Raw genomic sequence first — 14,631 nt, 5'->3', positions numbered from 1 at the left:
AAATAAATAAATTTTAAGGGCACCCCTGAGGTCATCTAGCCCAACCCTGTGCTCCATGCCAGAAACCTAAATGACAGGTAAATCTCTGACTTGTTACCAGAGCCGGGGTGGCACAGTGGTCAGAGTGCAGCTCTGCAGGCTACTGTAGTTCAGCGGTTCAAATCTCACCACCAGGTCCAGGTTGACTCATCCTTCCATCTTTCCAAGGTGGTAAAATGAGGACCCAGATTGTTTGGGGAAATATATGCTGATTTTGTAAACTGTTTAGAGAGGGCTGAAAAAAAAGCACTATGAAGTGGTATATAAGTCTAAATGCTATTTCTAAATACTGTTAATAGATGTCTCAGCGACAGAAATTTTTGGCTCAATCCTGGAGAAGCTTCTTGGATGAGAAGCAAAACATTTTCAAAGAAAAACAAGAATGTCCTCTTCCTTCTTGGGAAAAAAAAAACACTTTTGGGAAACACCTGGGAATCCTGCACCTACTTTTAGTCCCCATGTTACAAAAAAGAAGTTGAGACTTTGGAAAAAGTAGAGAAGAGCAACTAAGATCATTAAAGACTCAAGCTCAACCCGGATAAGACGGAGTGGCTGTGGGTTTTACCTCCCAGGGACAATTCCATCTGTCCATCCATAACCCTGGGGGGGGGAATTACTGACCTCCTCAGAGAGGGTCCGCAACTTGGGCGTCCTCCTCGACTCACAGCTCACATTAGAGAAACATCTTTCAGCTGTGGCGAGGGGGGCGTTTGCCCAGGTTCGCCTGGTGCACCAGTTGCGGCCCTATCTGGACCGGGAGTCATTGCTCACAGTCACTCATGCCCTCATCACCTCAAGGTTCGACTACTGTAATGCTCTCTACATGGGGCTACCTTTGAAGAGTGTTCGGAAACTTCAGAACATGCAGAATGCAGCTGCGAGAGCAGTCATGGGCTTCCCCAAATATGCCCATGTTACTCCAACACTCCGCAGTCTGCATTGGTTGACGATCAATTTCCGGTCACAATTCAAAGTGTTGGTTATGACCTATAAAGCCCTTCATGGCATCGGACCAGAATATCTCCGGGACCGCCTTCTGCCGCACGAATCCCAGCGACCAGTTAGGTCCCACAGAGTTGGCCTTCTCCGGGTCCCGTCAACTAAACAATGTCATTTGGCGGGACCCAGGAGAAGAGCCTTCTCTGTGGCAGCCCCGACCCTCTGGAACCAGCTCCCCCCAGATATCAGAGTTGCTCCCACCCTCCTTGCCTTTCGCAAGCTCCTTAAAACCCACCTCTGTCGTCAGGCATGGGGGAATTGAAATTTTTTTTTCCCTTCCCCCTAGGCTTATAGAATTTATGCATGGTATGCTTGTTTGTACGATTGGTCTCTTAAATTGGGGTTTTTTAGATTATTTTTTTAATATTAGATTTGTTACATTGTTTTCTTTATTGTTGTTAGCCGCCCTGAGTCTTCGGAGAGGGGGCGGCATACAAATCTAATTAATTAATTGATTAATTAATTAAGTTAAAACATATGAAGAAGGGAGGGAAGGAAGAAGGAGGGAAGGAAGGAAAGGAAGGAAGGTGAGGGAGGAAAGGAAGGAAGGCAAGAAGGAGGAAAGAAGGAAGGAAGGAAGGGAAAAAAGAGGAAGGAAGGAAAGAAGGAAGGTAGGCAAGAGGGAGGGAGGTAGGAAGAATGGATGGATCGGAAGAAGGGAGGGAAGGAAGGAAGGAAGGAAAAGAAGGAAGGGAAGGAGGGAGGGAGAGAAGGAAGGAAGAATGGATGGATCAGGAGAAGGGAGGGAAGGAAGGAGGGAAGGAATGAAAGGAAGAAGGGAAGGAAGGAAAGAAGGAAGGGAAGGGAAAGAAGGGAAAAAGAGGAAGGAAGGAAAGAAGGAAGAGAGGCAAGAGGGAGGGAGGGAGGGAGGGAGGGAGGGAGGGAGGGAGGGAGGGAGGAAGGAAGGAAGGAAGGAAGGCCAATGGATGGAAACTCAACAAGGCTAGAAACAACCTGGAATTAAGAAGAAACTTGCTAACAGTGAGGACAATTGACCAGTGGAACAGCTTGCCACCAGAAGTGGTGGGTGCTCCATCCCTGGAGGCTTTTAACGAAAAGACTGGACAGCCCCCTGTCCGAAATGGTATAGGCTCTCCCGCTTAAGCAGGGGGTTGGACTAGATGACCTCCCAAGTCCCTCCGTCCAGCTTTATTCTGAGGGTTTCAAGTGAGTCAACTACCTACCAGCGGCGATGGCTGCTATCAGAGGCTCCATGATCAAGACGAAGGGGTAGTTCCAGGCCCCGATGACCAGGACCACCCCCAGGGGCTCCCGATGGATGTAGGTCTTGTCGGCCAACGTCAAGAGGGTCTTTTCCACGGCCTGGGGGCTGGCCCAGTCCGGAAGTTTCTCCATCATCAGGTCAATCTCGCCCAGGACGATCATAAACTCGTAGCTGAAGCTGTTGAGTTCACTCTGCAAAAGTTCATCTTCGGGTCAGTCGCACGCAGGGTGGGGTGTGAGAGAGACATAAAATTGTGTAACAAATACATGAAAACCGAGACAAGACCAGAAAGGTTTCCTTTACCACAACAGGGGTACCAAATGAATTTTATCAATGAATAACAACAGCTTTTGTTTTAAAAGCCTGTGGAAATAACTTCAGATCATAATTGGAAGGTCCTAGTAGGTGCTCTCGGAGTTTGGTGGGTTCTCTTGCAAACGTTTCGTGACCCAACTGGGTAACGCCATCAGTGCTAGAAGGGAATGAGATTTGCGGAGGAGGAGCAGGAGGAGGAGGAAGAAGAGGAGGGGGGGGGAGGAGGAGGAGGAGGAGGAGGAAGAAGAGGAGGAGGAGGAGGAGGAGGAGGAGGAGGAGGAGGAGGAGGAGGAGGAGGAGGGCGGCAAATGCAAGGTCCTTAGTACTCTATACCCAAGAACAATCTGAAGTTAGTTGGGGGAAAGATCAAAAGCAACGTGAGAAAATATTATTTCACTGAAAGAGTAGTAGATCCTTGGAACAAACTTCCAGCAGACGTGGTTGGTAAATCCACAGTAACAGAATTTAAACATGCCTGGGATAAACATAGATCCATCCTAAGATAAAATACAGGAAATAGTATAAGGGCAGACTAGATGGACCAGGAGGTCTTTTTCTGCCGTCAGTCTTCTATGTTTCTATGTTTCTATTTATTTATTTTATTTTATTTATTTATTTTGTCCAATACACAATACATATTGAAGAGGATAGACATGAAGTATTATATATAAAGAAAAGATATAAAAGTAGAAGAGAAGATATATGAAAGGAAGAAAATATATATGATATATGAGATAAGGAGAGACAATTGGACAGAGGACGAAAGGCAGGCTAGTGCACTTATGTATGCCCCTTACTGGCCTCTTAGGAACCTGGAGAGGTCAATCCTGGATAGTCTAAGGGAGAAATGTTGGGGGTTAGGGGTTGACACTACTGAGTCCGGTAATGAGTTCCACGCTTCGACAACTCGATTGCTAAAGTCATATTTTTTACAGTCAAGTTTGGAGCGATTAATATTAAGTTTGAGTCTGTTGCGTGCTCTTGTGTTGTTGCGGTTGAAGCTGAAGTAGTCATTGACAGGCAGGACGTTGCAGCATATGATCTTGTGGGCAATACTTAGATCGTGTTTTAGGTGTCGTAGTTCTAAGCTTTCTGACCATGTTTATTTTCTTGCAGACGTTTCATAACCCAACTAGGTAACAACATCAGTGCTAGAAGGGAATGGGGTTTATGAAGAGGAGGAGGAGGAGGGGGTCACTGCAGGGCCTTTGGTGCTCTCTGAGCATGTTTATTTTCTTGCAGACGTTTCATGACCAAACCAGGTAACATCATCAGTGCTAGTAAGGAGTGCTGTTTGATGTCAGTTTATATTCTGGTGTCTTGCCTGTCTCTCTCTGTGTGGGGGGTCTTAGGGATTCTTTGGTTGGGCTGTTTACTGATGGCTCTTTGACAGTTTCTCAATTGGAGCTACAGTGGTACCTCTACTTGAGAACTTAATTCGTTCCGTGACCAGGTTCTTAAGCAGGAAAGTTTGTAAGAAGTAATTTTTCCCCTTAGGAACCAATGTAAAAGCAAATAATGTGTGCAGACCCATTAGGAAAGAAATAAAAGCTCGGAATTTGGGCGGGAGGAGGAGGAGGAAGAAGAGGAGGAGGAGGACAGCGCTGCCCAGAGCGAAGGGAGCGTTTCTTTTCTCTGGGCACTGGCAGAGGTTTATTCCATCTCCAAGTGCCCAGAGAAAAGGAAATGCTTTGTTTGCTCTGGACTGCCAAAGCCTCCTTAAGCGCCACCGAAAGGCTCCTCTGGCAGCCCAGAAAAGCCCGAGATGGCCGATATTAAAGGGGGAATGGCAGGAAACTGGCCGGGCCTTCGTGCCACTGTCAAATTTCCTGTGAAATTTTTCCAGGCTCAGGTTCTTAAGTAGAAAATGGTTCTTAAGATGAGGCAAAAAACCCTTCAACACCCGGTTCTTATCTAGAAAAGTTCTTAAGTAGAGGCACCACTGTATTGTTTCCGTGATTGTTGATATGAAGTTGACCTTGGAGTTAATGTAGGCTGATCTGGGTGCTGATTGCTGATGGAGTCTTTTTGTTCTCTTTTGGGCTGGTTGATGGTCTCTTTTGGATGATCTACAGCAGTGTTTCCCAACTTGGCAACTTTAAGATATTTGAACTTCAACTCCCAGAATTCCCCAGCCAGCGAATACCCAGGTTGGGAAACACTAATCTATAGAAATTGTTCATCTCCATGTGTCTGTTGATAGCTAGTGTCAGGCTTCTAGAAATTCCCTGGCATTTTTAAATTAAATTAAATTAATTAAATTTATAGGTCGCTCAACTCTTGTCGGACTCTGGATGGCGTCTTGGACCTGGCTTGGTCTAGGATGCTCACATTTTCCCAATAAATTAAATTTATTTCCCAATAAATTAAATTACACTCAATCTTGTATCGTCTGGAGGACAGAAGGGAAAGGGGGGACATGATCGAAAAATTTAAATACGTTAAAGGGTTAAATAAGGCTCAGGAGGGAAGTGTTTTTAATAAGAAAGTGAACACAAGAACAAGGGGACACAATCTGAAGTTAGTTGGGGGAAAGATCAAAAGCAACGTGAGAAAATATTATTTGACTGAAAGAGTAGTAGATGCTTGGAGCAAACTTCCAGCAGACGTGGTAGATAAATCCACAGGAACTGAATTTAAACATGTCTGGGATAAACATAGATCCATCCTGTTGTGGTTGGCTCCAAGCCAGCTTCTGTAGCTGGGGATTTTGATGTGGATCTGTGGGAGTCCTCTGTTTATAGACGACCTGTCTGGTTGCCAACTGCCTCGGACAGTGAGGATGAAGCACTAGCAGAAGGAGGCTGGGGGGGGGGGAGAGTCAGACAGGGGTGCACCAGTTGCGGCCCTATTTGGACAGGGAGTCATTGCTCACAGTCACTCATGCCCTCATCACCTCGAGGTTCGATTACTGCAACGCTCCCTACATGGGGCTACCCTTGAAAAGTGTTCGGAAACTTCAGATCGTGCAGAACGCAGCCACGAGAGCCATCGCGGGGCTTCCTAGATTCGCCCACGTTTCTGCAACGCTCCGTGGCCTGCATTGGCTGCCAATCAATTTCCGGTCACAATTCAAAGTGTTGGTTATGACCTTTAAAGCCCTGCATGGCATTGGACCAGAGTACCTCCGGAACCGCCTGCTACCGCACGAATCCCAGTGACCAATAAGGTCCCACAGAGTTGGCCTTCTCCAGGTCCCATCGACCAAACAATGTCATTTGGCGGGCCCCAGGAGAAGAGCCTTCTCTGTGGCAGTCCGGCCCTCTGGAATCAACTCCCCCTGGAGATTAGAACTGCCCCCACACTCCTTGTCTTTCGTAAATTACTCAAGACCCATCTATACCGCCAGGCATGGGGGAGTTGAGACACCTTTCCCCCAGGCTTTTTTAATATTTATGTTTGGGTATGTATATGTTGTTTGCTTTTAAAAATATAATAGGGTTTTATGTGCTTTTTAATATTAGATTTATTTTTGCTGGAATATTGTTTTTATCATTGTTGGGAGCCGCCCGGAGTCTTCGGAGAGGGGCGGCATACAAATCTAATAAATTGAATTGAATTGAATTGAATGGGTGCAGCCAGCCCACCAGCTAGTTCCCCAGTTAGAGAGTCCTCAGACTCAGAAGGGGAAGATATCATGGATGGCCCTATCTTGAATCCCCGTGTGCGCAGGATCCTGGGACGAAGGGAACAGTTGCGCAGGCGCCAACACAGATAATAAGGTGCAGCTGTTCAGGGGTTAATTAGACTGCAGACTCAAATACAGGAGAATGGGAATGGAGTGCTGGGCATGGGCGTATTCGGAAGAAGAAAGAAGATTGAGCAGCGTGGGGCTGCTTTCTGTTTTCGGAACTTCTGTGAACTCTGACACACTTAAGTCGGGAAGGGCTGTGACAAATTGGCATGTGAGACTCTGGATTTATAGCTCCATAAATTACTCCTCTGTTTTGGTACCCGCCTCCGCATCAAATGAACTGTGGGTGTGAGTAACTGTCACCTCTTGGGATTACTGAACAGTAATTGAGTTTCTTTTTGTTTTACAAGGCTCTGAATATAAAAGAGATTGTCTGACCTTTCCTTGCTGTGTGTTTGAAAATACGTCTGAACTCATGGGGGGCTAATTGCCATTAGCCAGGCAGAACACATCCTAAGATAAAATACAGGAAATAGTATAAGGGCAGACTGGATGGACCAGGAGGTCTTTTTCTGCCGTCAATCTTCTATGTTTCTATGTTTCTAAATCTGTCTATGTGTTGTGAAATGAAAGAATTTTAATCCTGTCTTCTGACTGCCAAGTCGGTGTTTATGGATGCAGTGGCATGCTGGCAAATCAACAATCAAGTAAACAATACACACCTCAAGAAATTGCTGGAGAAACCGCATTCCTGGAGGTGCAATAAAACGTAGTAATGCAGAAATGGAAAAAATAATGAGTGATTTTTATGGGAATTTATACAAAAAAGAACATATTATATTGCAAACTATAGAGGTTAATGAGAAATTAACGGAAGAAGATAGAAAAATTTTAAATGCAAAAATAACAAATGATGAGATATCTAGAGTTATTAAAGGTTTGAAACCTGCTAAAGCCCCAGGCCCAGATGGTTTTACTGGTGAATATTATAAGACTTATAAGAATGAATTATTACCGCACTTGGAAAAACTGTTTAATAATGTAATTGAGACTTTTGAAACTCCACAGTCGTGGAAAATCTCAGAAATTATAACTATCCCAAAGCCGGATCGTGATTTAATGGACCCAAGTTCCTATCGCCCTATCAGCTTACTTAACCAGGATTACAAAATATTTATGAAAATATTGGCAAACAGGGTAGAGAATATCTTACCAAAGGTAATTGGAGAAGACCAATATGGATTTGTTAAAGGAAGAAAGATTTATGAACCAATTAGAAACGTGGTTAATGTTATACACCATGCTACCAATACCAAAAGAAAATTAGGTATTTTAAAGCTAGATGTCTACAAAGCCTTTGATAAAGTCAATCATGATTACTTGTTTCAATTATGTAAAGATTTAAATATGGGAGATTCATTTTGTAGAATTATAGAAACAATTTATAAGGATAATATAGCTTATATTAGAGTAAATGGCAACAGAACGGAGATGATTAAAATTCAGAATGGAACTAAGCAGGGTTGCCCATTATCCCCAATGTTATTCGCATTGGCAATTGAGGTTTTAGCAAATAAAATTAGAAATGATAAGGAATGGAGAGGTTATCAACTAGGAAAATTCAAATTGAAATTAAATCTGTTTGCAGATGATGCTATAGTGATGTCTGAAACCCCAATTGAAATGATGAAAAGAATAATGATCTTGCTCCAGGAATTTAAAGACCAATCGGGACTTATGGTTAATATAGAGAAATCGGAGATAATTTGCTTAAATACAGGCCCTAAAGAGCAAATTGAGATACAAAAAGTATCAGGATTGAAACTAGGATGTAAAAAAATGAAATATTTAGGAATTTGGTTGTTTAAGAATCCGATTAAAATTGCGACAGCCAACTATAATTTAATATGGAAGAGAATTCAGAAGCAGATAAAAAATTGGAGGGGAAAAAGGTTGGGAAGAATTGCCAAGATCAGAGCCCTTAAAATGATGATAATACCAAAAATGATGTATTTATTTCAGGTTTTACCAGGCACTTTCCCTGGTGCAAAACTGAGAGAATGGGATAGTAAATTAAATTTTTGGATTGAAGGAAACAAAAGACCTAGAATAAGAAAAAAATGGCAGTTTGCCCACGAGAAAGAGGGGGGGTGGGGGAGCCCGTGCTTAGTATTATATAGAGAAGCATTTCAAATAGAAAGATTAATGGAATTACAGTTATGGGGGGGAAAGAAGTGGGTGAAATTGGAAAAGGAAATTAATAATATAAATAATAAAGAGCTATTATTTAAAAATTGGAGTAGAATAGAAATCAGTAATTTAACCGACCCTCTGAAAGCATGCTTAGAAATATGGTCCAAATGGCAGGGAAAATATGGAACTAGAAATTCCAAATTATCAACGTTACACGTATTGAATACAGGTTACGATGTTAATTTAAGCAGAATTATAAAAGTATTAAATAGCAAAGGGATAACGAGAATAGAACAATTATATGAGAAGGACGGAAGAGTTAGCAGAACTCGGTTGGAATGGTGGCTTGGTCAACAGAAATGGCTGCAGATTAACGCAATAAGTAAATATTTAAATAAAAGTGAGAATAAAGAAGCTTTCTTGCGAGAAGAAAATTGTTTAGAAAAAATAATAAAAGAAAAGATCAATGAGACAAAAGCCCAAGCTAGTAACATATATAGTGTTCTGTCTGGGTTTTCCCAGACCTCCACACCCACTGAAAAAACAGCCAGACACTCTGGTAAAATCCAACAGTATTTTATAGCAGGAAAAAATAAGCACAAAGGAAAACCTGTCTTCACAGCAAACAGGCTATAATACGTTACAACAGGGTTCTGATGTCCAGTCAATTCCACAAGCTTCTTGCTGGCACACCCCCCCAAGGTTTCAATAGTCCAAAGCACAAACCAGGATTGTAGCCACCAAAGTTCACAGACAGGTCTCACGAATCTCCAAGATAAAACTCCACAAGCCAGGAAGGGTGGGGCTGCCTTTTATCCTTTCCCAAGAGCACCACACCCAAACCCAGCTGTGACCTCTAATGCTGGAAATACCTAGCCAATTGAGTTCGTCTCTGATTAGCTCTCCTTTGTCGCATATCTATGATGTCGTGAGCATCTTCCCCCAGGGACTCCAGGCTGCTTGCTGGGGAGAGCTCCCCCTGGTGGAACTCTGGCTGTCCTTCGTCTGCAGCCTGGGATTCCTCTTCCTCATCAGTCTGCACCTCCTGGTCCTCAGCCTCTCCCTCTGAGCTGGAAGCCGGCAGCAAGTCAGCCATTCCCGGAGGGGTCCCAGGCTGAACCACAACATATAGAATGTTATTGCAAGTGGAAGAGGAAGTAATAAAAAGTTTGACAAGATGCTGGCAAAATGATTTACAAATAGATGAAAGTGAAATGAAAAAAATAGTAGAAAAGATACATAAGATTAAAAATACAAGAGTTAAAGAGATGAGAAGGAAAATCTTACACAAATGGTATTATACACCGGCACAACTTGCACACTTCCAGGGGAAAGAGAAAGGTAATTGTTGGCATGGTTGCCAAAAGAAGGGAATTTTCATGCATATGTTCTGGGAGTGCGTAGAAATTCAGACATTTTGGAAGGAAGTGCAGAACGAAATTAATAAAATGTTAAATATCAATTCGATAATTAGAAAAGAAATAACGATTTTAATTAAACAAAGGGAATTAGGAGAATTCAAGGAAATAAAAACTGCAGCATTGGAAAGTGGTCAAGCAGTCGTGGTATTGGGCTGGAAAGAGTCTATAAAATGGACATTACAGAATTGGTTCTGGTGCATGGTGGATCACATTCATTTTGAAATCATGGAAATAAGATTAAACAATTTTGATGAAAACAAATTGGAGAAGCTGATGGTACGATGGAATAAGGTGAAAGGTTATATGTTGAGTAGAATCTGTGATGTAAACGTGAAAAATAAACTGCAATCACTCTTTTAGTAATATCTAATGCAAGGTAGAGCCAAGGAAATACAGATAAACAAACCAAAAAAAAAAATTTGAACCCCTTGTAATGGGTGGTGGTGGTGAAGGAGGGTGTTTTGTCTGTTAGGTGTTGGGCACACGCACTGTGCACTGTTTCATGTTTGTTTTATGTAACCGTTTTATAAAAATCAATAAAAATATATTTTTTTTAAAAAAAGAGAAACCGCATTCCTTACTAGCACCGATGATGTTACCTAGTTTGGCGATGAAACGTCCGTAAGAAAACAAACAAGTTCAGAAAGTACCAAGGACCTCACATGTCAATCCTGAGCTATACATATCCTCCTTTATTGATCAAAATTGAGCCTGAAATTTCAATTCTAAGTGGTGACAGTAATGATGATGATGATAATAATAATAATAATAATAATAATAACAACAACAACAATTATTATTATTGTGTATTGGACTAAATAAATAAATAAATAAAAGTGGTTAGCTCTGGCCCAGCTCCTGCCCCAAGGAATGTGCAGGTGGATGTGGGGGAGAAATCCACATGCCACAGGCCTGTTTTGCTCCCGATAGAATCTGCCGATGAAGCCTCCTCTGACCAATGAAGCATGAATGACAGGAAAGAGGGGAGTTTGGCAGACAGCCCAGGACGAGATCAATCATCTGTATCATCCCTGGATTCTGAACAAGAATTAATGACAAATCCATGCATGCGTAGAGTGATGCATAGGAGACAACAACTGAAGGATTATTACAAGAGAAAATGAGGCCACCTGTGGTTGGGTGGGGCTGCTGTAATTAGTGCTACAGATAAAAGTGCAGCTTGGTGTTTTAGCCTCATGGCAGTTTATCTGATTCATTGTTTTGTCAAGATCCTGGGTTTTGTGCTGTTCAAGATTGTGTGGGGACTCTCTGGACTTTAGAATTGGACTCAATTTCCCAGTTATTGGGTGAGCAATTGGACTGCATTTAACCTGTGCCTTGTGTGTACCAGAAAATCCCTTTGACATTTAAAAAGGGAGCTGTTTCTGTTTTTCTGTTGATAAAAACTTTTGGGTTTTCCTTTTATCGTGTGGTGTGTGTCTTTCTGGACTAATTACCCTGTAATTACGGGGGGTTGAAACACACCGGCAGAACAAATAAATAAATAAATAAACGTTTCCTCCAGGTATGAAGGAGAATCAAGATGGGAAAATCTTGAGTTTCTTTCTCACGCTTTCCCCATTCCCTGCGGTAAGCTCCTGTTTTACTTACAGTACCACATATTTTCTCCTCCTTCAGGATAAAACCTTACCGCATCGCCAGGGAAGAGCCGCAGGCCCCGTTTCCAAATTCCCAGACCCCCTCCCCTGAAATCCTGACAGAAGTAAGGATGTCTTTTCAACAACCAACAACAAGAGAAACCTGGTGTTTCTCACCCTCCAAGCAAGACCTCCCTGGCCCTGGTAGAAGTGGACCCTTATCCCACCTGCAATAGGGGGTCAGCTGCATTCAGACAACCGAATGGCTAATTATTTTAATTTAATTTGATTTAATTTAATTTAATTTGGACAGGGAGTCTCTGCTCACAGTCACTCATGCCCTCATCACCTCGAGGTTCGACTACTGCAATACTCTCTACATGGAGCTTCCTTTGAAAAGTGTTCGGAAACTTCAGATCATGCAGAACGCAGCCGCGAGAGCAATCATGGGCTTTCCTAGTTATACCCATGTCTCATCAACACTCCACGGCCTGCATTGTTGCCAATTAGTTTCCGGACACAATTCAAAGTGTTGGTTATGACCTTTAAAGCCCTTCATGGCATCGGACCAGAATACCTCCGGGATTGCCTTCTGCCGCACGATTCCCAGCGGCCGATTAGGTCCCACAGAGTTGGCCTTCTCCGGGTCCTGTCGATTAAACAATGTTGTCTGGTGGGACCCAGGGGAAGAGTCTTCTTTGTGGCGGGCCCAGCCCTCTGTAATCAACTCCCTCCAGAGATTCAAACTTCCCCCACCCTCCTTGCCTTCCCCAAGACTCTGAAGACCTACCTTTCTGGCTAGTAAGATGTATGTGTGGTTATGATTGGGTAGTATTGACTGTTTTTAAATGATAGTGGGTTTTTAGTATAGTTTTAATTATTGAAATTGTACCGCATTGTTTATTGCTGTTGTGAGCCGCCCCAAGTCTTCAGAGAGGGGCGGCATACAAATCTAAATAATAATAATAATAATAATAATAATAATAATAATAATCATAATCATAATCATAATCATAATAATTGCACAGGTGATCCACTGGAACTTGTGCCGGAACTACCATCTACCAGTGGCAAAGAGCTGGTGGGATCATAGGCCCGAAAAAGTGGTTGAAAATGAGCAAGCAAAACTACTGTGGGACCTCCGACTTCAGACTGACCGAATTCTGAAGCATAACACACCAGACATTGTGATCGTGGAGAAAAAGAAAGTATGGATCATCGACATCGCAATCCCAGGAGACAGCAGAATTGAAGAGAAGCAGCTAGAGAAATTAGTGAAATACGAAGATCTAAAAATCGAGCTGCAACGACTCTGGCATTAGCCCGTGAAAGTGGTCCCAGTGGTACTTGGCACGCTGGGTGCAGTGCCAAAGGATCTCAGCGGACATTTGAAAACCATCGGAATTGACAAAATCTCCACCTGTCAATTGCAAAAGGCCGCTTGACTGGGATCGGCAAACATAATTCACCGCTACATCACGCAGTCCTAGGTGCTTGGGAAGCGCCCGACTGGTGATGAAATACGAAATCCAGCATAGTGATCTCGTTTGCTGTGTTGTATTGACATAATAATAATAATAATAATAATAATAATTATTATTATTATTATTATTATTATTATTATTATTTTGTTTTTATTGTTATTATTAATAATAATTTATTTGACTTCTATGCTGCCCAATCCAATGGGACTCAGGATACTTGTATATCCTCTCCATCCCCAGCGTTCTCCGTACCTCCGTCAACCCACCCAAACGCCACGGCACCAACCTTGTTCAGATCCGCTTTCAGGGCTTCACAAAACTCCTTCTCCTTCTCCTGCATCATCTTCTTCAAGGCTTTCAGCTGCTGGATCCGGAAAGCCAACGGGCGCGTCTTGCCCGTGTTAAAGGCAGCCCGGGCCTGCTCCACCGTTCGCTTCATCCTCTCCATCACCGTTTCTTGGAAGCTGCGAGAAAGACAGCAGATGTGATTGGTAAATCCATAGTAACTGAATTTACTTGCCTTTCGTAAACTCCTTAAAACCCACCTCTGTCGTCAAGCGAGGGGGAACTGAGACATCTCCCCCTGCCAATGTAGTTTTCTGTGCATGATATGAATGTATGTATGTTTTTTAATATTGGGGTTCCTTGCTTTTAAATGTACATTTTTGAATGTACAGTTTTTAAATGTACCATTGTTATTTTAGATTCGCCTCGAGTCTTCGGAGAGGGGCAGCATACAAATCTAATAAATAAGTAAGTAAGTAAGTAAGTACGTACGTACGTACGTACGTACGTAAGTAAGTAAGTAAGTAAGTAAGTAAGTAAGTAAGTAAGTAAGTGGATGGATGGATGGATGGATGAATAAATAAATGAATAATTATTAGATTTGTCATTATATATTGTTTTTATCATTGTTGTGAGCCACCCCGAGTCTGCGGAGAGGGGCGGCATACAAATCTAATTATTATTAATAATAATAATAATAATAATAATAATAATAATAATAATAATATACGAAATCCAGCATAGTGATCTCCTTTGCTGTGCTGTACTGACATCATCATCATCATCATAGTAATAATAATAATAATAATAATAATAATAATAATAATAATGATGATGCCTGGGATAAAAATATACAAATCTAATTAAATCTAAAAATCTAAAAATATCCACCCTAAGATAAAATACAGGAAATAGTATAAGGAGAGACTAGAGGGACCAGGAGGTCTTTTTCTGCTGTCAATATTCTATGTTTCTATCATTAGCCTGCTCCTTTCCTTCTCCTCCACCTCCTTACTACAACCCCACTCCTTTCTAGCGCTGTTTCTTTCGGGTATAAAGTTTTTTTTATTTTTTCTCCACCTTAAGACAAAACATACATGAATGAAAACACAACACAACGTTTCAACACCACCGATAACACAGCTACTCTCCAAAAAGACCTTGACTTTGTTTCTGAATGGTCAAACATCTAGCAACTCCAAATCTCAACCAACAAATGCTCTGACCTTTTACATTGGTAAAAAGAATCACAACATTCCCTTCTCCACAAACATGTGCACCCCCATGCTGCCCCTGCACATACGCACAATCTCTCCCATTCCCGCACATATGCACAGGCCTCACTGAAGCCTGGGACGGTGAAAAAACAGCCAAACCGGAAGTTCAGAAAAATAGACTTCCGCTTTGCCCGTTGTGCTGTTTTTCGCACTCTGGAGCC

At 42.3% G+C, this 14,631-nt stretch overlaps 1 protein-coding gene across 7 annotated transcripts in view; it reads right to left on the bottom strand.

Moving 5' to 3' along the window:
• LOC139155819 (aldehyde dehydrogenase family 3 member A2-like) overlaps nt 1–14,631 on the bottom strand; it is a 59,839-nt gene that overhangs the window by 27,209 nt on the left and 17,999 nt on the right. For all 7 annotated transcript variants that reach the window (XM_070731113.1, XM_070731112.1, XM_070731109.1 and 4 more), the window contains exons 2-3: nt 13,195–13,372; nt 2,223–2,454 (exon numbers count right to left, since the gene is read on the bottom strand). In XM_070731113.1, the coding sequence (XP_070587214.1) occupies nt 2,223–2,454; nt 13,195–13,356 (394 nt within the window). In that variant the 5' untranslated portion in view covers nt 13,357–13,372. The remainder of the gene's footprint in view (nt 1–2,222; nt 2,455–13,194; nt 13,373–14,631) is intronic.

This window comes from Erythrolamprus reginae, unplaced genomic scaffold, assembly GCF_031021105.1.
Source record: "Erythrolamprus reginae isolate rEryReg1 unplaced genomic scaffold, rEryReg1.hap1 H_68, whole genome shotgun sequence".
NCBI classification, from domain to species: Eukaryota; Metazoa; Chordata; class Lepidosauria; order Squamata; family Dipsadidae; genus Erythrolamprus; species Erythrolamprus reginae.
The sequence above is the reverse complement of the archived record's forward strand: the minus strand, read 5'-3'. Positions and strand labels throughout refer to the sequence as shown.